This window comes from Macrobrachium nipponense, chromosome 5, assembly GCF_015104395.2.
Source record: "Macrobrachium nipponense isolate FS-2020 chromosome 5, ASM1510439v2, whole genome shotgun sequence".
In the NCBI taxonomy this organism is placed as follows: Eukaryota; Metazoa; Arthropoda; class Malacostraca; order Decapoda; family Palaemonidae; genus Macrobrachium; species Macrobrachium nipponense.
Window position 1 is genome coordinate 90,778,640 of NC_061107.1, and position 26,127 is coordinate 90,804,766.

Here is a 26,127-nt window from a genome sequence, read left to right on the forward strand (position 1 = left end):
CAAGTGATTTTTATTTTCATTATTTGTAATTACAACGGGACTACTAAACTCCAACACAAATACTACATGATTATGTGAACCTTTAGGATAACACATTGATTTCTCTGATATTTTAATGTCTGGTGAATGCTTCTGGTACACAATAACATGCTAACCGCAAGTTAATCAACAGCCGAAACAGGACATTTATTATTATCACTGAAATTCTGTGGTCAGTTATGAATAATATGTTTTATTTTCTATCTCAGTAACTCTTCACATATAACTAAAGAATTCCTCTATATTCTTGCAGCATGTATCCGGCAGTCCACGGGTCAACAATCTGTCAGAGAGCATATTCGCTCGCGGACCAACTACGCATCGGGATGCGTGAACGCAGGCGATAATAGAGATCTGTTAATCCAGTCAGTTGTCCACCTGACTGGTACTCTCTCGCCGACCAATCTCCATATTGTTTTCCAAAGGGACCCAGGTAAGTTTTAAAGCACTTTTTGGCTTATTTTCGCTAAACAGTAGGCGTTTATTGTCCTATATTTGCGGTTCTGCACCTACGTAACGACGTGCAAATAAATGCTTACTTTTAGTGGAGTATGTAATTAATAAATAAATCAGAACTGAAATAGAAAACTACACACACACACACATACATATATATATATATATATATATATATATAGTATATATACATACTCGTATATATAGACACAATATACACGTATATATATATATATATATATATATACACGTCATAGATTAAAAGCCATAAATATCGTTTAATATCAAATAAACTACACCTCGGTAGATAACTTACACGGAAGGGGAATAATAATTGCTAATTGCGGTGAGAAGGTACCCAGTGATTATGGTTCCCCTTGAGTGTAAGTTATTCCCGAGGTGTAGTTAACTGGATATTAAGCTATATTTTTCTTTGATATTTGTGATATATAAAAGTCATACGCGTATGTGACTATATATATATCTATACGATTATAATCACTTTAGCACGTGATTCATTTATCACACATATCCACATGTGAAAAATAAGAGGCGGGGTGTAGGTCCTGACCGGTTTCGACTTTATTTCCAAACCATTGACGAAGGACTGATACATAGTACTAGAAGTCAGTACTGTCTCTGAAGTATATATATTTGTGACTTCTAATACTATAGTATACCGTCCTTCGTCAATGGCTTGGAAATAAAGTCGAAACCGGTCAGGACCTACACCCCGCCTCTTATTTTTCACATGTGGATATGTGTGATATACATTATATATATAATCAATACACACACGCACACACACAACACACACACACACACATATATATATATTTATATATATAATAATATAAAGGGCATAGACATATGCCAACATACACACAGACTAGTATTAACAGTAATATATATATATATATATATATATATATATATATATATATATATATATATACATATATATATATGTGTGTGTGTGTGTGTGTGTGTGTGTCTACGCCCTTTATTAACTTTATTAAGATCCTGTTTGCTTCTCAATTGGTCTTGCATGATGAACAATTATTTATAAATATTTTTTTTCATAATATGACCATACATGTACTACCTACAGACCTGTGCCTAATGGAATCCTTGTGGAGGGGGAACATCGCAGCCCAGATTCTGACGGAGAAGGGTCTGTGGGACGCCCTAAAAAAATCGCATTACGAGATTCCAACTGAGATCATCCTGTACGGGGATGCCCCCTGGATGTCGTCCTCCGTAGGAAAGGTTATTATCTTATCTGAGTGTGATGTTATCATGCTCCCTATGTACACCTTCACCCACGTAGTGCCGTTAGTTGACCTCATACGGTGCACTGTAGGCATTACTTAAGGTTCTTTGCAGCGTACCTTCGGCCCCTAGCTGCAACCACGTGCGCCTCAGTGGTGTGGTCGGTATGGTCTTGGCCTGCCACCTCGGTGACCGCGAGTTCGATTCTCGGGCATTCCATTGAGGGGTTAGAGATGTGTACTTCTAGTGATAGAAATTCACTCTCGACGTGGTTCGGAAGTCACGTAAAGCCGTTGGTGCCGTTGCTGAATAACCACTGGTTCCATGCAACGTAAAAACACCATACAAACAAACAATAGCTGCAACCACTTTTACTGTACTTCATCTTACTTTCCATCCTCTCCTATCACTAAACTCATAGCGTAACTGCAAGGTTTTAATCCTGTTTCACCTTTCAAACCTTTTACTGTCAATTTCTATTTCGGCGCTGAATGACCTCATGGGTCCCAGTGCTTGGCCTTTGGCCTAAATTCTATACTCATCTCAACTACACCTTCACTTTCAGAATTTTATCCTTATTCTATGAAGTGAAATAACGAGTATTAGCAGACTTGGAAGGAGATTATATTGAACAGTGTTAGAAACAATTACCTATTTGACTGACAAACGTTTCTTCCTCTCAGGCCGCTTCATACTATGATTCTGCTAAATTAAATGCGATGGTAAGTAATTCTTAACAACAGTAGTTTAATTCTATGACCCTAGTATTGGTACAAATTCCCGTTCGAACAATCATACGCAATGAAATTATAGCCTCGCTTTACTGATAAGTATTTTCACTGGCTTCTGAAATAATCTTTGCTTTTGAACGTTCTCTCGAAAGAAAATATGTCCAGTATAGAATTCATGACAGTATATGAATAATAACCCGGTAGATTAAAACGGGTGTTATCTGTTGCCATCTGACTCTGTAGATCACACGTTGGCTGTGGGTGGATGAAACCATTTATAACGGCGGATTTACCAATCACGGTCCTCTGAGTAATTTGACGGCTCCCTCAGTTCCATCGAACTTCCTGGAAGCAATGGATCTTGTGTCCAGTTCCCTGAAGGAAGGCATGCGAGGCCTCTTCATCGCAGCCGAGGGGAGATCCCTTCTCTCTGACTCTTCGTTGTCTCCTCCCGAGAAAGGTTTACTGAGGTAGGCAGGTCATGCCCGTATTTTCCTAATTTCGGTTTGAGGTAAATAAAAAATATCTAGCTGACTTATCGCGATTAAAAAAAGCGAGAATTTTAATACACAACGAGAGAAAAGAAGGATTAGTTAACAAAAGAGCTTTTTCAAACATCTTCCTTGAATTTAAAAGGTTTATGCGAAAGCATTAATTAGCCCGATATAGTCCATCCTGTTACTAGGTGTTTTTCGTCGTTTTATGGGCTACAGAATAGGGTATTAGCTAATTCAGATGCTCCGGATAATATCTAATAGCTTTAGTGTATTACTTCAGCGATATACAGTTATAAAGACTAATGGAGCTTAAAACCCAATACATGTTGCGGTACGAGCGCTGTGAGTATCTGTTTTAGCACTTCATTTTGTTAGAAAACAAAAGAAATTTCTGTAACTCAAAATTGAACAGAACTGAAGGATTCAACCAAGCCGGGGGAAAATCAGGGACAGATTATGACTTACCTTGGAGTAAGAAGTATTCATAGATTTAGTAAGATTTGCGTCTTCTCAGATGGGTGAATATTGCTGCCATAGAAGCCCCAGGTGATGGCCTATGGAAACTTGAGTTCTCAGGATCGTGGACTTCGCTAGGGCTGCGAATCCTGCGACCGCTGTGGCCGGGAGTATCCTTCAACCTCTTGGGCAGAACTGTTCGAATATCTTGTCTCAAGGTAAGGGTCACCGGGTGTGGTTCTCAAGTGTTTCGTTTTTGAGAGAGTATTTTTCCTTGCTTTAATCATCCTGTTCGTTCTGCAGAAGCCGACAGTATTTGATTATGAAGGTGAAGCTACCCATCTGAAGGAGACCAACGGCTATGCAGCAGACATTGCGAGGGAGATACAACAGCGACTGAATTTCACAGATATTTTGGTTCGTAGCGACGGATTCGGGGCATTTGCTGATGGGAAGTGGAATGGAATGGTTGGAGATCTCTATGAGAAGGTAGGCTGTTTAATGCTTTGTATTCGCGTGTATAGGTCTACTTATAAATTAGGGGACTTTATAGCGCATAGTAGCGATAACTCCTGTAACTCCTCTTGCCGTTAACTGCTTTCGGTATCTTCTGATGCCTTGCCCTCATTTGAGTTCTAAAAGATGCTTGCATTGTCACAAAGGCCGCAACCTTTGTCTACAGGAAATAAGTATTTTCCTTTATTCAAGTACTATAATTGTACATCGTCTTTCATCCAGAGTAAAATACATATCATCAATTTTGTAATGCGCATCAAACCAGAAAGTTTCCCTAAAGGTGAAATCTTAGTTTGGGGTAGATTTGGGCTACTGGTAATCTTGCTGATATCTACTGTTAGCCTTATTCGAATAGTAGTACTAATATTCATGGTCGTTCAACAATACCAGTGCGGGAAAACTGCGTCTGCAATATGTTATACGATACAAATCGGCTATCAAAGGGTTACCATAATTCCAAAATATTGATTAACCTTTTATTTCCATTTGTTGGGAGTATAGGATAACCTATCTTTTTTTATTATCTCCCAATTCTGCCACCTCCATAAAGTCCTCTTTATAAAGTCTGACAGCGCCTCAAATATGGAGATGACCGTGACCAAACGATCTCTTGGTTAATTCTGCTTGTTTATAAGAAACTGATATAATCATAGATACCTTGACTCTGACCTCGGTTTTTGACCTAAATTTTGACCTAAAAATCAAATTTAGCAGCTAGGAAATTTCAGTTTGAACTTATCATTATAAAAAACGAATACGCTTTTAAATTGCCAAAAATCCATATCTTTTTAAGAGAGCTGCAAAAAAAGTAGGTTCTCCGTTCTTGGGATATTCAGCTAATTTACACAGAACACCTTCCCCACCTCCACCACACACACACACACACACACACACACACACACACACCACACACACACACGTGTTGGTGAAAACATAAATCTCTTACCAATTTCGTTAGCGAAGGCAATGAAACTGCGCTAATTTTTCTAACTAGAATAAAGTGAATTTGCTATTTGAATAGACCACTTTTTCATTAACCAGTATCTGAACCATTTTGTCGATGTCTTGCAGAAGGCAGACGTGTCCCCAACAGATTTCACTCCCATCTGGCAGCGGACCCTTGTGATTGACTTCGGTCTCTCCTACGGCACTGATCCCGTCGTCATCATCTCAAAGGCACCGAGTGTTTACATGAAGCCTCTCCTTCTACTGGAGATATTTACGCTTGACGTAAGATTAGAGCAACGAGATGCATTGTCGCAATGATTAAACTTGTATTCTACTGCAATTGTTATTTATCTTGCACTATCGTGGCACATTATTATCTGTAATATTGCGGAAATAGTACCATCTTCACAGCTCTCCAGGTGTATCTATCTGCAAGTCATCCAAAGCATGCCATGCAGTTGCAACGTTAAAAGAAAAGAATCACAATACTAAAGGGAAAAAGTTCATGATTTCTATCACGGATCACTTTAGATTTGAATACCCCCATGACTCATATTGAAGTTAATAAACTGTTTGCTTCCCAGGTTACGTTAGCAGGTATTTTTTTTCGATATGTATATATTACCTAACTCTTGCATTTATACTGTACATGCCAGATTAAAAAAAAAACACTCATAATTATGAGGTCTATGTTGATTTTGTGCTCTGAAGACCATCTTTAGAATGACGGACTGAAGATTGGCAATCAAGCGTTTATCACTTAACAGGCCTGGGTTTGCATCATGGGCATCGGCCTGGTAGCTGGGGCAGCCACTGGAGCTCTGATGAAAATCAAACAGGCGCTCGGTCATCCCTCAACCGGTGTTGTTTTGGGTCCTCTGGCTTACGCAGCTGGGTACATGAGTGTCATCGTCTCCCAGCGTAAGAGATTTGCTTGAAATCATTTCACATAATATACACAATATTAGCCTCATAAATGGCTGCTCATCATAGGTGTGCTGCAGGCAACACGTCTAGAGCAGTATATGAGAAATTCGTTTAACTTATTAGAACTTACATCCGTAAAATTTTACTATGCACAGCATGTCGTTTTAGTAAATCGTCACACTTCAGGCCACCATCCTAGAAAAATGTTACCTCATGTCATATTAGGAAAGAAGGGAATGAAACATATGATAGTCACTGATTTAACAATAGCATCATGGTACGTCAGTCTAGGAATGGATGCATCGTAAGCACCGAGTGTCTTAATTCCAAAGCAATTTCTTTTCGTGTTATTGATTTTCCGTCTCTCCCACTAAGCAAGCGACGAGGACTGTTGGACCTCTTGGATCGGAGGTCAGGTTATAGGAGGCTGCGTCATGTTCTTCTCTGTTGTTCTGGGGTCACTCTACAAGAGTTTAGTGACAGCCTTCCTGGCCATTCCTTTCAGGTTAGTATCGCAGGTCACAGAAAATTGATGTCGGCATATTCTACGTGAAATGAATTTTCAGGTCAGTAATGCGCTTATCTGTATTTAATTAAGAGATAAATGGTAACTCACGGAGGTACTAATTATAATTTTATTTTCACTGATAGCTTTTATCTCTCTTATCTGACAGGTCCCAACCCATAAATTCACTGGAGGACATGTTAAGAAGGAACGTTATTCCAGCTATCAGGCTTTTCAGTAGCCCGTACAGTTTCTTCTTGGTAAGCGAGTGACATTTCCTAAGCAGGCAGTCAGGCTCTTAGAGCAGTGGTTCTTAAACTTTTCCAGTACGTGACCCCTTTCAGTAGTAAGCCTTCTGAAAATTTACTGATTTTCAATGGCGCAGATACATTTTAAATGTTAAATTAAAGATTAATCACAGCAGAGAGAGCAATACAACAACCAAAAATGCTTATTAATGTTTATTAACATGGACTGATTTAATCATGTATTTTGATAAGAAGGATGTACTAGCATTTTTTATACAAACTAGCAAAAATCCCTAAATATAAAATCTGGGATCCTCCTTGACCCCCAGTAAAAGGTTCATGAACCCTTTGGGGGTCATGACCCGCAGTTTGTGAACCCCCTGTCTGAGAGAGTAAATATGAACGTATGCCTTGACTAGCAAATAAATCAATTTTCACTAAATCATAACGTGAGAGCGGACAGTTTGTTATTATACAGCTGTCTATCCGCTTCACAGTGAAATATTCTTCAGCTAACTTGTAATAAACTTGAGTTATTCTGACGAGCAAATACTTGGTGTAGTACTATGACCTAGACTTGAGACTTATTAAGAAGTTCCTTGACAGACATGATAATAATCCAGCGAGAACCACAGCAAGCGACAATAAAAGGCTCTGACTATGACCGAGTAACAAAGTACACCGTCACTTTCATACTTTCTTGACAGACGCATTTGAGCTTTAGTAAGGCACCTGTTGATGCTATTCACTACTTAAGAGAAAATCAAAAGGATTATCAAGACGAGAACCTAAATTGGCTCGGTTTATTACTGATGAGACATAAAAATGATGGTCTTTGTTTAAAAGATATGTGCAAAAGAAAGGATGAAAAGGTAAGCAATACTCATCAAAAGATAAGATGGAATAAGTGATATGTGTGGAAGATGTCCCGAGAATCTTACGGATTTCAAGAGTGCACAAATTATTTCCCAGTGTCATTGCTCGTCTTCATATTTAACACATTTAACGAGTTCCTGAATTTTACGAATTTTATCATTATCTCTTCTGAAATGATTACGATTGGTTTGACTAACGCCTACCCCAAATGAAAATTGCGAGTGAAATTGTTGATAACATAAAGACTGCTGTAGTTGTACAAATTTATTCCATGGTTGAGATTTGCTTCAATGTCTGCCCCTACCTACTATATAGCTGCTTGCACGTACTGAATATGCATAAATAATTTCACATACCACGGTAAGTTGATTACTTTAGTTTGCTCTCAGTGATAAGCCTTTGCAAATTCGAATAGTTCAATTGGCTTTCGGTTTTTATTGTATTATGAAAAATTGTCGTCCGTTTGCTTTAAGAATATTCTGTAGACTGTTAGATCAGCAGGTAAGTAATGTTTCAGTTCTAAATAGAATAACAAAGGCTATATAATGAGGGAGAAAAATATCAGTAGAAATTCTCCAGTGATTATTATGTCGTCATATAGAATTCAGTGCCTTTTGATTTTAGTTCCCTGTTGACATCTGTTGTCGGTTTCCGTATCCACAACAACTGAAGTACAGTGAGTCTACAGTTACTCTCGACGTGAATTCCATAAATGTTGTGTTCCTTGTGTCAGACAGTGAAACTTTAACGAGTGAGGTAATATTATTTTTTTTTTCTGAAGATCGAGTATGTGTCATTCCTTTTAACTACTTTGGCGGGTTTTGTATGAAATTGTGGAAATATAGAAATAAATCGTTTGTCGCATGGGAAAAGAAATCTGAAGCATGGAACCAGTGAAGAAGGTTGCCTTGATTTCGTAATGGTTGAAACTGGTAAATCCTAGTAACTCAGATATATTTAAAAAAAAAGGATATTATCTCAAGTGCAGTGAAGCTCCAGTGCACTGCATTAAGCAAAATTAGACGTAACCAGACGTAACCCAGTTAACAAAATGGTTTCTCCAATCGATGTTGAGTCGTAGCTTACTCGAAACAAAATGCTGAGTGTGAGTGTGTGTGACAACCGATTATGTTCTATTTATTTTTTCAAATCTTTGATGACGATTCAGTAGTGTAATGAAAATTCAGCAAGTCACAAGCGTACAAATTTAAGCATACGTAAGATGTTATGAGCTTTTTTGCGCTAATAATGACTTGAGGACTTTTCTCTTTCAGACAGAGAACTCTGGAAAAGTAGGAGAAAGAGTTCGCAACATTATGGAGACGTTCAGCGGTATTGAGGTTTCGGAATGGAAGTTCATGAAGAAAGTGGCGGATGGCACCTATGCTTGGATAGGTACGACACTTCGTGTACTTTTACATTTTTCGTGCTATAATTTCACCCCCAAAATCCTCAAGTTTTGCACCGAAACATGAGCTGGAAATATTATCCTGATGATAAGTCCAGGTATTAAATGAAAGAAATGGTTATTATTCAGCCTTCTAAGCAATATTCACACACATTTTTGATAACTTGTAGTATCAGTGAGTTTCTTGACAACAATTCAATTGGCGTTTTTCCTTTGATTCAATTATTCTTGCACTTTCGAGCAAAGGTTCGGGCAATATGTTATAATTTCCTCTGATAGATTTATAGAGAATGCATCGTCTCAGAACACTGAACCGAAGGCTTACGTATCATCTTGAAGCTGAGTTATTTCCATGTGAGGACAATTTTATAAAATGCGTTCTTTTAGAGCTTGAAAAATCAGCCACCAGATACCCTTCTTGTGCTTTAGTATTTATAAAAGACATCTCTTTTCCAACCAGATACGGCTAGTTCTGCCATTGGAAGCAGCAACCAGTTTGAGGCCATCGGGAAACCATGCTTGTATTACGTGGCCCATAATCCTGTCCGAATAGACCTTGATGCCTTTGCTTATCCTAAAAACAGCATTGTAAAGTATCAATTTGATGAAATGTAAGTTCAGATTTATTTTTGTCAGACAACTTTTAATTAAATAAATAGGTTAAAATTAAGGAAAAATCAAAAGCACGAAGATATGATTGAAGATACATTGGTTTTCATATGGAAAAGAGTACTGATAGATTTGGAAATATTCACGATGAAGGACGAACTTGACAATAACTTAAGTGTTCACCTTTTAAGCATGAAATGGTTAAGGAACTACGGGATTATAGAGAAGATGAAGAAGACTTATTATAAAATAAATTGCATCACCGTAAAAGCCTCCGATGGACCCCAAGTCATTAGCATTGCCCAGGTAAGAGGAGATTATTCAGTTTTTTTTGTTTTGTTTTGTTTTTTGTTTTGTAGGATCTGAATCGTTAGAAGAATCACTTACATTTGTCCAGTTTACAGGTTGGTCGTTGTATTATTTATTACAATGTATTATTTATTACAATATGGTTTTAACTTCTGTAAGTCAAGAATGAAGCTCACATTACGCACATACTTAATTCCTGTAAGATTTTCCTAAAGCTATTGAAGAATTTGGTATATTTGCGCTGAAGGCGAAGATCGCAGTTAATGCTGTTACTATAAACTTCAAATCCTGCATCTCAAGTGCTAAATCTGAATAGTGCTGTTCTTAATTGGACCTCCGAAAAGGAATGGTATCGATGGAAAAACACAAATTTCTGCCTTTTAAACCGCACTTGTGAAATGTTGATCCAAAATTATGACGATCACTGTATTAATGGAGAACATAGCAAGTATACACCTAATGTTGCTACTGCAATGCTATTCCTTTTCAGTGCTTATTTTTCAGTCATAAACAAGAACAGCCCTTAACGATCAATTCATTTGTCTTCGAATATCCATTACCTTCGAAAGTCCTGTGCAAATTTATGGTTCCACTTTTCAGTGGAGCGGTGCAATATAGGTCACGGATGCGGATTAGACTCATCAAGTTTGACACGGTACCATTCAAGTATTGCTCACTAAACCTCGGTGCATATTTGATGCACTAAAGTGAATTTAGTAATGGTTTCAGGTACAAGCTGCGTTTTACATTTTGGGTATTGGATTCGCACTGGCTGGTTTTGTGCTGTTGGTTGAAGGCCTCGTCTTTCTTTGGACCAAGAAGAGGTAGGGCACGAAAGCTGTTGTCAGGCAAACTCCCGTGGTATGAAGAAAGCCGTGATTATTTGCTTGTCCAACAAGACTTCAGTGTGCCCAGAAGAGACAATCCCTACCTAACTCTTGGACGACGACCAACATCGAACACGTTCCCCGTAGGGGGGTAGTGCCGTCAATGGACCTCATGCGGTGCACTGTAGGCATACTTAAAGTTCTTTGCAGCGTGCCTTCGGGCCCTAGCTTTGACCACTTTCGTTCCTTTCACTGTACCTCCTTTCATATTCTCTTTCTTCATCTTACTTTGCATCCTCTCCTAACACTTGATTTATAGTGCAACTGCGAGGTTTTCCTCCTGTTTCACCCTTCAAACCTTTTACTGTCATTTTCCATTTCATTGCTGAATGACCTCATAGGTCCCAGTGCTAGGCATTTGGCCTAAATTCTATATTCAACCCAACACTGAACACTTAAATTTTTCATTTCTGATTAGAGAAACAATTTTGGTTCTACGATTAAAGCTCTTACCATGGAAATTCATAGCCAAATTATGAAGGATGATTACAGAATTATGAAGGATAAAAATATTACAGCACATAAACTGCTGCAATCTACCATGTATTCGTAAAGACAATATTCTGTTAAAACAGACACAAATCATGTCTGGGCTGTTATTTTAAAGGACGAAGCGCCATGCAAACCCAAAGAAGTTTAACAATAAATGTATATTAATGAGCACAGCTTGTTTTCTTTTCAGAACCGTAACATTGCCTGTATACCCTTAATACTATTTTTCTTTATGAAGAATCCGTTTGAAATTGCATTCTAATAATTGGAACATGAGACAGGGAATTGTTTCTAAAACAGAAACTGATAATCAAACCTTCATGGTATCTTTGTCATAGTGCAGTTATATATTTCCTCTTTAATATGATTAGGACATTTTACGTATTCCTTTAAAACTAATTTGTCAGAACAGTTAAAAAGCATCACACCTTCTTACGTAATCGATTGAGAAGATCATGAAATTGATTAAGAACTTACAGAATTCTTTGTACAATGAGTCTCATAATTTATAATCACGCTGCTTATCAACAAGGTTAATCATAAATCAGTAAAGCCAAAGAGTATGTATTTCTAAAGCAAAATAAATAACAAGCAACTATCACATTAAATAACAAAGCACCCCATCCTTCAGCAGAACCTCAAGGGGTTTCTTCTCATATGATTTAAACTGACACGTCTGTTGAGAAGCCAGGTATGAGACCTTCACCCTCCTCAGTTACAAGACCTTGTATAGAAGGACTCTTGGTCACATCGTCCCCAGTTTCGTCGACATTGGTTCCATCAACCTCGGAAGCGCAGTAACCATTAGGAATCCTACATTTCTCAGGCATGTGGGGGAGGCAAGGTGTCTGGCTGGATCCTTCAAGGACGCAGTGGCCGTATCCGTAGTTAGCGCTCGAGTCCCAAACGTATTCCTCTGGGCATTCGTGCAGAGTTTGTCGGAAGCCGTCGTCTGACTCATCTGCCACGCAGTCGTAGTAACGGTTGCAATTGAGAGGATCGGCAAATCGTCCCTCTTTGCTGCAGGCGAATTTTCCGTCGTCCCAGTTGCAGGGGTTTTCGCAGTGACCGTTGTTCTCGTTGTACATGAGTCCTTCGTTACACGAAAACGGTTTCTGTACCCAGCCGGTGGTAGTGAAGATGCAAGTGTAGTAAACGCTGCAGTCGGCAGGAACGGCAAAGACGCCGATCTTTTCGCAGTCTGGAAGTCCCATGGTGTTGACGCACTGGCTGATCGTCGAGTTGAAGTAGTGGTCGTCCGGGCACTGGTAGATCACCGGGTCGGAAGCCTCTTTCTCGCAGAATAAGAAGCGTCCCGTTTCGTAAGGGTCCCTCTTGAACGAATGCGGCTTCTCGCACATGCACTCCTCTGGTTTGTCTGGGTAACAGACGTCGCCTCCAAAGTCAACAAGGTTTGTTGCGCAGAAGTCCCCCTGACCACACGGCTCTGGGTAGGCGATACCATTGACACAGTTCACCAGAGTCTTGCAGTCGGCGCAAATGAACCCGGCCTCGGTGCCCTCACATACATGGGACAGCGAAAGGTCCGAGTTGAGGGACCTTGCAGTACGAGGTTTGCATCCGTTAGCCTTTGAAGTTAGAAATAAAAACTCAATTAGCATCATTTTTCTCTGATGTGAATGGTACGTATACGAGCAATGCACTAAAACAAATAAAATGCAAGTTTGCTGTAGACTACCATTTTCAACTTTCGTAAGAATAATCTTATTTATTTTAGGACAAGAATGAGAGCCAAATATAGAAACCGTTATATGAAAAATATAGCTAAATTCCGAACAAAATTAGTCATTTAATAACTACTAATTTAGTAGATAAACTTCACTGACCGTATTCAGAGCAAATAAAAAGGACATCAGAGATTAGAGAAGCAGAAGAATCAAATAACGGTAATCTTTGAGACTTGTGCAATATGGCGCTGAAAGGGTTTTGGAGTCGCCGAACAATTCAAACATCGTTTTAATGAATTGATAAATAGAAAAATCAATCAAACTGATGCAAAAATTAGCCAGATGTATTAGATATAAACCGATTATAACGGATAAAAAAGGGACTTACTTTCCGAAGGTCGACGCATCTCTTCGCTTCGGCGTCGAATGCCCGACCTCGACAGGAACCGTAGCGACCGAGGAGCCCCCCTTTCTTGTCGGGAATGCAGTCAATAAAGCTTCCACAGTCTTCGGGGTCCCCGAACCGCCCTTCTTTGGTGCAGTGGAAGCTGAAGGATAGTACTATCGTATTAAGCATTACCTTTGAATTATAACAATATATTGAGTATTTTTTCTAATTAAGCATTTCCTTTGAATTACAACAGTATATTAAGCATTTTTTTTTTCATTCTAATCCATGATCATAAATGCAAACCAGTTTACGTTTTTGTGCGTAAGAATGCGCAACGCACATCAGGTTCTGTACTGATCTGCTTTGCAATATTTTGAAGCCGAAAAGTGTATGAAATTTAACCATAAGTGAATAGACTGAATAAAAATAAATGTAGCTACATATGTTTAAATATGTATAGATACATATGTATATGTATATATAGAAATATATATATATATATATATATATATATTATATATACACACATATATATTATATAATATATATATATGCGTGTGTGTGTGTAATACGTATATATATATGGATTTTTATATATGTAAACGACGTTTGTAGCTTAAAGATTATACACACACACACACACTATATAAATTATATATATATATATATATATATATATATATATATATATATATATATATATATATATATATATATATATAATGTGTGTGTGCGTGCATATGTGTTTGTAACAAGAAGCAAATTGTATCTTACTGCTTTCTTCCTCCTTTGATTTCATGGGCTGCTGCAAAACCAATCTGAAAAAAAAGCATATTAATATAATATAGTTTCCACAGAAGTAGAGTTGCAGTAACTTATGCTGGATGATAAATTCAGTGGCTGAAAGTGACCTGGTTTATCGAATAATCTGATAAACAGAGTTATTACAACGCCACTTAAGAGAAGCCAGCCTATCAATCAGTCATTCTTCCTCTTAACTTTTGAAATATTGAACCCTTTCCATTCATCTTCATTTCTTATTATGTGACTCACTTGACAGGTAATTAAGTGATTATATAAAGAAAGGAGTTCAGTGGAAATGTTTTTTTTTTTTAATATTTCTTAAAAATGACGGGTCGTTATCGAACTTTGTGCTCATTTTAAAAACCTCTGCTTTGACATAATTATCGTCAATAATAAAAAAAGGTATAAAGGTTAAGGGTTTCAGTCGTTTTTGTCAGTTCGGTTGAATATCTTGAGCCAATAAAAGAAGTAAGCGGATTCTTCAGATATTTCTCGGAACTTCTAATTTTATAGATAACAAGACCTGGATTCTTTATATATATATATTATATATATATATATATATATATATATATATATATATATATATATATATATATATATATATATATTCAATATATATTCATACATAAAAACACATGCATATATATATACATATATATATATATATACATATATATTATATATATATATATATATATATATTATATATATATATATATATATATATATATATATATATATATATATGCGTGTTTGTGGTAGTGGACATGTATTTGTACATATATACCTACGTACATATATCTATTTACTGTAAAATATCATGGTCAATAGTTATGGAAAAATGATAAATATTTTGCATTAATGAAAGCATGTTTCTGTTTGTCCCGCTGTCCGTCTGTGAGTTTGACTGTCTCTCCTACCTCAAAAAGACTCGAACGGGGTGGAGATGTTTAGGGTTTTATTCTATCCCGCCCATGAAACACTGGACATATAGAGGACAAATTTTTAGCATCATTAAATCATGACAGCTTTCGTGGATACTCGTTTTGCGAGAAGAGGACACGAAGATTTATGCGAAGAAATATACAGTTGTGGTGCGTGGACCTGTCGTATATTCTGATTTACAGTTCGAATAAAGAAAAGAAGGGTCCAAATGGTTGAAACACGAAAATACAACCGTAAATACAATGGAACTTACCAGCAGAACCACTGCGGCCAACCAACGTGATAAAGGAGCCATGTCTTCCGTTCAGATCCTGCGGAGCTCTGATTCACCCTTGACTGCAGCTAGTCTTATATATCCAGCTCGACTACCGGCACTAGCAGGAGAGTCTCTCTCCCTGCTCCTCTTTTTTGTGGGGGGCGGTTGTAATCCCGTTAATGACAAATGTTTGCTAGATTCGGCTTTGGCGCTCAAATTCCTACTCTTCATTCATACACCCGATCAAATGCAAACACACGCGGGCTCATACCCTCGTTGTTTACCGGAGTGTTTGATTAACCTCCTCCTGGCTGCCTCACATTTCTTTCTCTTTTCTATGGTTTTGGGGTCCTGTTTGCCGATCTGGCCAGGCCCACTTTCTACCAGTAGCTTTGCATATTTTCTAATTCAAACCCTATCCGTAGAATTCCCCGTTCTCATATTTTCGATGTGCCCTGAATTTTCCATTTACGAGAAAAACGAGGTCACGTTACGGCGTTTTTTTTTTTTTTTTTTTTTTTTTTTATTTGGTAACGTGACTCATCTTTCATGTCCAACGTCTAAGTTAATTAATTTGAGAGAGAACCCGAATAAGAAAATCAAGATGGATCACTCATAGCCACAATGAAATTCTTTGGAAAAACTCACACGCTCGCACGACACATACATACATTATATATATATATATATATATATATATATATATATATATATCTATATTATATTAATATATATAATATATATATATATATATATATATTATATATATATATATATATATATATATATATTATACATACATACCTATATGTGTGTGTGAACATTTTCCAAGCACAGCTTTCTGGTGCCAGGTGACCCAGTTTAATCATTACTGATTTTTGGTTGTATACATATATATATATATATATATATATATATATATATATATATATATATATATATGTGTGTGTGTGTGTGTGTGTGTGTGGTGTGTTTTTTTGTAATGTTAATATATATATATACATATATATACATATATATATCATATATATATACATATATATAGATCATATATATATATATATATATATATATATATATATATATAGTGACTGGTATCTTCTTAGACACGAAGATATGTTAATTCAATTGTATTCCACAAAGGAAAATGGAAAGAGTTTTTCGTAGAAAATGCACATCAGTTTCGTCCTCCAATGGACCTCTTCTTGGAGCGTTTATTAAAGAAAAAAACTCTCCAAGATGAGGTCTATTGGTGGACGAAATTGTTGGGTATTTTCTACGAAAAAACTCTTTCCATTTTCCTATGTGGAATACAATTGAATATATAAATAGATATAGTATATATGCATATGTGTGTGTGTGTGTCTTTAACCAATTATGGCTTTGGCTCCAGAAAGTGTTCACCTTTCAGTTGCCAACAAATCTCTTGACATGAGATTGCTATTCAAGAGATTTGTTGAGAACTTAAAGGTGAACACTTTTTGGAGCGAGATCCATAATTGGTTAGAAACACACCCACTCACACACACACACGCACACCACACACACACACAGACACAAACAAACACCCACACAGACATATAAAACTATATATATATCTAGTATATATATATATATATTAAAATATTATTATAATATATATATATTTTATATACATATATTGATGCAACTAAAAATCAGTGATGCTTAAACTGGGTCACCTGGCACCAGAAAGCTGCACTTGGAAACTGTTCACAAATGTCCAGAGATCATTAGCATTTGATTACTTCTAGATGGGAATCGTTTTAAACAATAAGCACCAATGAGGTTAAACTAACCTAATAAAAAAAGAATTGTTTAAAAGTCTTGTCGTCATTGAATTATAATTTTCTTAGAACATCCATAGCAATATAATAGAGTGGAATGAAATAACGACTTTTCAGTAAGAGCGGAAAGCCTGCACTTATCTTTTTCTCACAAGGCTGTTTTGAAGCGCCTCGGTGGCGTGGTTGGTATGGTGTTTGCTTCCCACCTCGGTGGTCGCAGGTTCGATTCTCGGCCATTCCATTGAGGAGTGAGAGATGTGTATCTCTGGTGATAGAAGTTCACTCTCGACGTGGTTCGGAAGTCACGTAAAGCCGTTGGTCCCGTTGCTGAATAACCACTGGTTCCATGCAACGTAAAAACACCATACAAACAAACAAACACAAGGCTGTTTTGATGCTTTTCATTTGCTTGGCTGTTCCTGTCTCTTTCTGGACGGGGTTAGGAAGGACATTTAGTCAGCTATCCCTTAACCTTCACATAACATATCTTGATGGCAAGAACGACCAGTAACCCTAGTAACGCTCTGCACAACCCATTCATATTGATCACACCTGTATAGCTTACTTTATTATTCATGATCAAATACAACTTGATCCAGTCCGTTTAAGCTAAAAAAAAAAAATGAGGATTGTTGACGATTCAAAGTCAAATGTTTTATAGCAAATATATATATATACCTTAACTAACTGGTCATGAGTAAATTTCCAACTTCACAATCACCTTAATGCTGAAAATGAAATGCTTAACAGAATCAAGATACCTATAAGATATGTTGTTCCAGGTTTCCTTTAGTCCCGTAATGAAAAATAAAACCCTTCTTTATCAACCGCTTCCAGAAATTAGAAGGTCATTGATATAACTGTGTCTTGCAGCTTTCTTACTGATTATATCTTGTGCAGTTGAAAGTAGCATTTGTCTTAATTAGTTTTATTCTTCTTCAAATGATATATATGCACAGAAACTTGCGGTATTTAATTTTAAAATTACCTTATTAATCCCATCCAGTAACATATCTACCCCAGGAAAGAAATGTAATAATTTTCACTGATCACTATCGAGGGGAATTCGAATTTGGCTGCAAAGAGCACTTGTTTAAACCCGACGGACTGGGAGATGCAATTTCTTCAAACACTCGAAGCCCAAAGGACTGAGATTTTATCCCTCCCTCTCGTTTTTCTAATTTCTCGCAAGCAAGCAGAATTAGAATTTCAAATTGTATCCTGACGTTGCAAGTTATCGCGTCTCAATTCTGGGGGTATTTTCTTACTGCATGTTTTTTTTAAACGAACGCGCAGGATTCAATGATGATGGAGTGTTGCTGTAAGCATTTTTTTTTATTCGATCTTGATTTTTGGGATGGTAAGGGATATTGACCTTTTTTGCTCACGACAGTCAAATCTGTCTTGTTCATTTGGACGTATCTAGATACTTTATAAATATGTTTATCTATCTATCTGTATATATATATATATATATATATATATATATAATATATAAACATATGTGTAAATGTGTGTGTATGTGAGCAGGGGTGTGTGTATATAGTATATAAATATGTATGTGTATGTATATAGGTATGTATATATGTATATATGTGTGTATGCAAACTTTCCATAACCCCTCTCATTTAGATTTTATAAGATTAATCAAAGCACAGATCATCGAAAAAAATGATAGATAAATAAATAAATAAAAAAAATCAATATAATAGGGACAAAAGGCCCGTCCACGTTCGACAACACGGAGCGCAAACACACCAGGTCGGGGCCAACAGAAAAGGCGGCTCCGATCTCGCCCGCCACCCACGAAAAGTTTCTACTCTAGACTTTACCCAGTGGAGGGGCACCAGGGTGGGCATGGCTCCATGTAAGGAGGTCGTTAACTCCTCGAGTGCCCTGGCCCGAAAACAGTTTCTAAGTGATTCCAGGCATTGGCATTTTTGACGGATAAATACGTTTCTCTTGTTGACTGATTTCCTAATTACTGTTTGGCTAGGAAAAAAAAAAAAAAAAAAAAACGTAGAAAAAACGATAAATCTCTGTTACTTCAGATGATGTATGAAGAATTCTTGAATTCATTTTCGGAAACTGTTTTGGTACTGCCATTCGCTTAACGTCTACACTGTATATGCAAAAATATGCTCACGTACATGTATAAGTAAATTTATTTATATATGTAATTAAGATTATATATATATATATATATATATATATATATATATATATATATATATATATATATATATTCAAAAATGCTAAAACATTTAAGGCACTACTAAGAAATTGCCGATAAAAAGATTGAAAATTCCTGTGCCTCATTACTTGATACATGACATAAACCTCAACCAGTTTGAAAAAGCGTACAATTCCCCAAGTACACTATTCACTGGTATGGTTCTCTTTCATGATTTTTTTTATTATAGCAATTATCATTTAAATTTTGTTCTCATTTTCGCGGCGAGTAACAGCAAAGAACTGCACATGAATTCATTTAAAGGTTGCAGGATTGAAAAAGTTAAGTATATCTTAGTTTTACTAGACCACTGAGCTGATTATCGGCTCTCCTATAGGGCTGGCCCGAAGGATTAGATATCTTTACGTGGCTAGGAAATAATTGGTCACCTAGCAACGGGACCTACAGCTTAATGTGGGATCCGAAATGAACTTCTATCACGAAACAAAAATTCTTTGGATACAGTGTTGGCCGAGGCGAGAATCGAGCTTCGGACCACAGGATTGGCAGCCGAGCGCGAAAACCACTCGTCCAATGAGGAACTCAGGTTGCAGGATGAACCAAAAGACTGAATAAAGGGAAGTCAACAAAATAAGAAGGTTTGGAAATCGACAGTCCCTTCAATCATGTGGTTATATGGAATATAAGGTGCAGCGTCTTTCACGCATATCGGATGAGTCCGTAACTGCACAGGAACTCCCTCTAGACATACAGTATGCACAGGTGCTGTTTTGGTTACCGTTCCATTAACCTTGACGGGAAATTCTTCACAGGGTTAAACGACTGGGCCCATTTCCTGAAAAATACAGTGTGCCTCTATTGACCAATGCGGGTGTTTAGTTGACTGATGTTGGTCGCAGCTAGGGCGGAGAAAGTCATGGGGTTAGAAACCTCACTGCGGAAAGATTTGTTGATAATTTAAAAGCTGAAACCTTCAAAAGTCACGTCATGTAAGAAAAAAGGGATTATGGTGACGACACACACAAACAAGCACGCACATAAGTATATATATATATATATATATATATATATATATATATATATATATATATATTATATATATATAGTTTAGTTAGACAAATGAGAATATAGTATGTATGACTGCAATAGAGGGTAAAAGGCATTCACTCTTTAAATTACTTCAAATAATGAGATATTTAGAACCAATAGAAAGAGAAGAACAGAGGTACAAGATGGGGAAAGGAAATAAATAAATAAAGAGATAGATAAATAAATAAAAAATAAATGAATAAATAAAAAAAAATATGTAACAGGTCATGAGACTAAAAGAACCAAGAATTAGAAACAAATGAGGATTATAGAATGAAAAGTTGATTTGGAAGAACTTACCGAAATTGGCATTCAGTGCGATGTGATTATGAATAATGAGCAAAAGAACAGAGAGAAAAAAGGAGGAAAAAAAAAAGAAGAGAAAACGATTGAGGAAAAAGACGTATTTAACGTTGTTAAACAAAACGCATCTAAATTCATTTAGCTTCCAAACCGTGCAGTGTTTAAGCTACGAGTTTGTCGAACGATGTCAAACACAGATCAAACGGCTGGGACTCCGGATAAAATTTCTGTTTGTTGGCCGAGACTCAAATGGTTGAGTCATCTCTAATTCGCCGTTAACAAATGAAGGAGAGGCTCATTAAAGAGGCACTAACTGTCCTGTGGCCTGGCCCAAGCAACTTCAGTTCGGGGAGAGAGAGAGAGAAGAGAGAGAGAGAGAGAGAGAGAGAGAGAGAGAGAATTCCGACTACACAAGCTAAAAAGAAGTACAAAGCTTCCGGAGAATGGAATGCACATACGTAAACAAAAGGAAAACGAACAAAATAAAACACTTTTCTGAATAAGTGCCCAAAAGGTAGATTTTCAACACGTACACAGAGAATGTAGTTAATCCCAAGACTGTAGAAGGCTTGTATGGTCACCATCTTGCCAAAGGCATTTACACTGGTCACCTGAGATAACATTATTACCGCGAGTAGCACCCTGCATATTTCAGTCACATATATATTATATATATAAGAAAAATACACGCTAATATTCTGCATAAAAATGCAGGTATTAGTTTAACATAAGCAGTGCAAGGGGTAAGTAGAAGTATTCATTTACAATATTTGTGTTCACTTGATTTCGGATCGTAACTACGTATTTATCAAGATTTACATCGCACACACACGCACACACACAGACACACACACACACACACACACACACACACACACACACATATATATATATATATATATATATATATATATATATATATTATAAATAATACTTCACTATATATCATAATGACAAATTTCTACGCCAATGAAAAGTTATTTCACAAGAGTTTTGAAAATAAATATGCAATCCCCTTATGCTACAAAATGCTACGAACTACTTCGTGAGCTTTAAAAGAAATTACGAGATGTGGTAAGAAAAATCTATTCGTAATGTGTTGTATTTTAAAGTTCCACGAAAGACTAGATCAAAGAAAGGAATCATAAATGAATAAAATTCTGAAAAATGAACGATTTCAAGGATATGCATGAATCGATTTCGTTTAGTTCCAAGGAAGAGAGACACCGGGAAGCCTTTGGGATCCTCGGCAAAAGATTTCCTCCGTGACGACATGGTCAATTAACAGAAGAACTTTTGGTCTATCGACCGCTACAGCGTTTGGGATTGTAAAAGTTAATTGGAGTTCGAGAAGTGATTATTATTTTTGTGTGTGTTGCGTATATTCTATTCTTTATTCTTTCGTCACTGATCCTGTTCTGGAGTGTTTTGGACGAAGCTGTTCATCCTGAGACTAGACAACAGTTAAGTATGCACCCGGGAATGGCGCTTGGGATTTCCAGTGATTAGGCTTATCGTCACCTCGTTGGTTCAACTACCTATAATCCCCGGCTTCTGCAGGGTATATTATACTTTAACTTTTTATATTCCTAGTATTACTTAAGTGTCGAAGATTTTATAAGTGTTAATGTTTTCTTAAACAGCTTGTTCCTTTTACATTAATTTGACAACGCTTTTTAGTATGGTACGAATCTTACTTCTGTATTTGTATTATTCATGATAAGCATTATGCCTATTTTTTTTCTGTGAGCGTTTATCCATAACCTGGCTGGAATAAAACTCTCCCAGAATTTGCTTGACTTGCTATAGCACAAATTCTAACGCTCTTATCTTTTCCAGGAGTTTGGTACGAGGGTAGCCCAAGTCGTGATCACATTTTTACCATAAATCTTCAAGCAGGAAAAGGTGCCATCTTGAGCCAAACAGGTAAGTGGCATTTTTTTCTGGAAATTGGCCGTTTTGAGTTTGTTTACTTTTATACGTACTCTTCTTGAACAACCCTATTCTATCCTCCACCCCTGCAGGGGCGGCGCTCCTGTTAGGGGTGGAGGAGGCCCCCATGTCTTGCATAGTAGGTCGTAAGCGACCTACTATGCAGGATTCTTGGGTGGTTTTGCGCAAACTATTTCAACTTTCAGGTGATAAGAGGTAGGTTTACTTTTTCTTGAAAGTTCGGATAAGTATATACTAGCGTTTGAATGTGCTTGGCTAATCTCCGTTCATGAAAATATGTACGTTTCCTGTGTTTTAGGTAATTGAAGAGGGTTATATTTGAAAGGTATTTTCCAGTATTAAAATAGGCTAATTTATAGGTATGGAGGTAAAGTATTTGGTGTTAATAGTTTATAGATTTGTATGCCTGAAAATCTATTAGTTTGGGATTAGGTTAAGTTAATTAAATTTTTAGTTTTTACTTTTAGGTTTTGTCAGTTTTTAAATTCGTAAGGTTCGCATATGATATACTTTATCACCACCAAAAAAACTGGTTATGAAGGTCCCCTCAGTACACGGGTCATTTGTGATACAGGCTAGTGTAACCCTTAGCTAGTCCCTTGAAAATTATTAAAGCCACGCTAAGTTTTCCTTAGGTAATCTTTGTCAAAGGTAATTTACAGATCTGTACTGTTAGCCGATGAAACTTTGCTCAATAACTTGGATTGTTGATTAGGCTTAGCAAGAACGAACGCCAGCTAACTGGATTATGTAAGAAAGAAGTTTTTATTTTTTGTTAAACTTAGATATGTTAACTTTGAGGTTATGGATTCTTTATAGTAAGTCTGTTAATTTTGAGGTTATGAAATATATTAGTATCCGTTTAAGGTTATGGATGTTTTTTGCAGGGTATAATATTAGAATCTGTTTACTTTCAGAGGGGTGTAGTTAAGTTGGTCAGAAATGTAGGTTTTGATACATTAGCTTACTCAAAGCATAAGCAATGAATTAGTGTTGCTGTCCGCTAACAACTATGAACAATGGGTTTGTGATATATTAATGCACACCGACAATGGGTTTGTGGTACACTAATGCACACCGACAATGGGTTTGTGATACATTAATGCACACCGACAATGGGTTTGTGATACATTAATGCACACCGACAATGGGTTTGTGATAACATTAATGCACACCGTCAATGGGTTTGTGATATATTAATGCACACCGACAATGGGTTTGTGATATATTAATGCACACCGACAATGGGTTTGTGATACATTAATGCACACTTGACAGTGGGTGATATTTAATGCACACCGACAATGGGTTTGTGATACATTAATGCACACCGACAATGGGTTTGTGATATATTAATGCACACTTGACAGTGGGTTTGTGATATATTAATGCACACTTGACAGTGGGTTTGTGATATATTAATGCACACTTGACAGTGGGTTTGTGATATATTAATGCACACTTGACAGTGGGTTTGTGATATATTAATGCACACTGACAATAGGTTTGTGATATTATGAAGACTGACAATGTGTTTGTGATGCTATCCATGTGTGCGCTACTTTTAATATGTCTTGAGGCTCTCCATGAACGCAAGCAGTGCATATATGGTCTGCCAACAGTTAATTTGTAACCTGTTCGTGACAATTGATATGAAACACTGCCTTGTGGGAAGGTTCATGGACACAAAAATTTTCAGCGGCGAGCGGAGGCATTAAGTTTGGGTTACCATCCGTGGTCAAGGCTTTTTGTTTGTAATGCTATACATTAACTTAAGATTGGGAAGTTAAGGTTCTGTTTCTGGTACCCACTTATTGACAATCCTTTACTATGCTAGTCCGTATTTTTTGCGATATATTGCATGTAATGTTTCAGAGGTTATCAGACTATTAATGCAAATACATGGTTATTTCCGAAATTCATTATCCCAAAGTATGTTTGTTATGATTAGTTAAAACTGATTCATGAAGATTGTTTTCCTTCCCAAGCAAGCGTGTACATTGCGGCTGAGTGGGTTCTGTAAAAATTATTGAACTGATAGTAGGCCAGTGGGTTCCTTTTAAGGAAAGGTAATGGTCGTCGTATGTGGGTTATCTTTTAAAGTAAATTTTTTTTTTATAAATTTTAAAACTTTGCAGTGAAATTTTATTATTGAAATGTTCATTAGTAGAGCAGCATGTGAAGTATAAAAGGCTAATTTGTTGTATGTATAATTATATTAATTTAGTGTAACTTTAATTAGTTATGGATATCTTTGTACATTGACGGGAGAAACTTAACTTGATTTCCGAATCCGAGCAAGTAAAGGTGCCCCACTGAATCCAGTTTTGAATCTTAAATGTTTTCGTAGTGCTGTTCTAATTGCATTAAGCCTAAAATTCCCGGAATAGCTTCAATGCTATGTCATAAAGACTTTTTCTGCTGCCTGTGTTTTTGTTACAGGTCAGGACTTCTCGGAAGAACCAGAATTCAACAAAATATTCACGGGGGCCCGGATTTGCAAGCTGCTTCAAGATCTCTAAAAGCTTTGTGTAGGCTGCTTAAATTTTGTAGTGTTATCAATGTTGCAAGTTTCCTTAAAAGGCATATGTCGATCCTCGGCTATGCTACATTATTTTAAACCTGCCATTTGTCTGTGGTAATTGCTCATATTGAAAGATTAATTAATGGATCTTTAGTTTTCAGTTCTTTACAAAATATTTGAATAATGAAAATAAAAAATGTGGTTTATCTATAGTATTTTACAACCTTTGAAGGTAAATAATTAACTTGGAAATACATATCAGCATGAACGATTATACATGTAAAAGTATCTCATTTTTAACGGTACAAATTAACACAAGCCTCTTGCATAGTATTGTTGGAAACTGTCGAGTATCTATGATCGAACTGCTGGCAGTTTGGTATAGGTTGTGGCGACTTTAATGTACTTGGCTAATTTGTAGGTCAAACAAATATCTAAGACTAGGTTATGTGGAACATAGGAGAATTAGCTATGTTATTAGTGATTAGAAGTACTACCAAGACAGCCACAAAGCACTTTGTGGGGTGGGGGGAGAGGGACTCAGTTTTACTCTAAAATGAGTCGGCAGAAGAGAAGTTTTTAGCTTTTATTTTATTTATTTATTTTTTTTAACCAAGCCTTGTGGCGCAGTTTTATTTTATCGGAAACTAACTAACACGATATAAGGTTATTAAGTCACTAGTAAGAGGTAATCATTCCCGGACTGGTAGCTTCGGACAGTAGCTGTTTATACATAATGGCTTGGTGTTTGTTAATTTGATAATGTAACTAATAGAAAGTGGGAAGTTACGCAACCTGGTAATTCAAATAGGTTTGGAGGATTTTAAGGACTGCTGTTAGAAAAGGAATTGTGTGTTAAGTGTTAGGGGTCTATTTGCTATAACCTAAGTACGTTAATACGATAAAGTATAATTACTGAAAAGCAATAACCGGTTTTAAATGCTCGGTGGCTCAAGCACCCATATTTAAGCTTGAGGTTTCTATTACATTGGTTGC

General features: G+C 36.7%; 2 protein-coding genes and 1 long non-coding RNA gene across 3 annotated transcripts; 2 read left to right on the top strand and 1 right to left on the bottom strand.

Annotated features, from left to right (window-relative positions):
* Positions 1–2,852: 2,852 nt before the first annotated feature.
* Positions 2,853–9,494, top strand: LOC135215856 (glutamate receptor ionotropic, delta-2-like). The gene is made up of 9 exons (XM_064250810.1): positions 2,853–2,968; positions 3,510–3,669; positions 3,755–3,940; positions 5,039–5,197; positions 5,683–5,836; positions 6,218–6,347; positions 6,517–6,607; positions 8,746–8,866; positions 9,340–9,494. The coding sequence occupies exons 1-9, from the start codon at positions 2,853–2,855 to the stop codon at positions 9,492–9,494; spliced, it is 1,272 nt and encodes a 423-aa protein (XP_064106880.1).
* Positions 9,495–11,724: 2,230 nt separating this feature from the next.
* LOC135215502 (uncharacterized) lies at positions 11,725–15,335 on the bottom strand. Its single transcript, XM_064250297.1, has 4 exons — positions 15,261–15,335; positions 14,030–14,073; positions 13,253–13,412; positions 11,725–12,765 (listed from the first exon to the last, which is right to left on the bottom strand). The coding sequence occupies exons 1-4, from the start codon at positions 15,300–15,302 to the stop codon at positions 11,839–11,841; spliced, it is 1,173 nt and encodes a 390-aa protein (XP_064106367.1). The 5' UTR covers positions 15,303–15,335; the 3' UTR covers positions 11,725–11,838.
* Positions 15,336–21,961: 6,626 nt separating this feature from the next.
* LOC135215118 (uncharacterized) lies at positions 21,962–25,517 on the top strand. The gene is made up of 3 exons (XR_010314578.1): positions 21,962–22,215; positions 22,494–22,580; positions 25,050–25,517. It is a non-coding gene; the product is annotated as an uncharacterized LOC135215118 (long non-coding RNA).
* Positions 25,518–26,127: the final 610 nt, after the last annotated feature.

Excerpts from the sequence above, each read along its gene's own strand:
- LOC135215856 (XM_064250810.1), top strand. The coding sequence starts at position 2,853 with ATGGATCTTGTGTCCAGTTCCCTGAAGGAAGGCATGCGAGGCCTCTTC. Across the intron at positions 3,941-5,038 it reads TTGGAGATCTCTATGAGAAG|AAGGCAGACGTGTCCCCAAC; the intron begins GTAGGCTGTTTA and ends GATGTCTTGCAG. Across the intron at positions 5,198-5,682 it reads TGGAGATATTTACGCTTGAC|GCCTGGGTTTGCATCATGGG; the intron begins GTAAGATTAGAG and ends ATCACTTAACAG.
- LOC135215502 (XM_064250297.1), bottom strand. The coding sequence starts at position 15,302 with ATGGCTCCTTTATCACGTTGGTTGGCCGCAGTGGTTCTGCTG. Across the intron at positions 14,074-15,260 it reads TGGCCGCAGTGGTTCTGCTG|ATTGGTTTTGCAGCAGCCCA; the intron begins GTAAGTTCCATT and ends CTTTTTTTTCAG. Across the intron at positions 13,413-14,029 it reads ATCAAAGGAGGAAGAAAGCA|CTTCCACTGCACCAAAGAAG; the intron begins GTAAGATACAAT and ends ACTATCCTTCAG.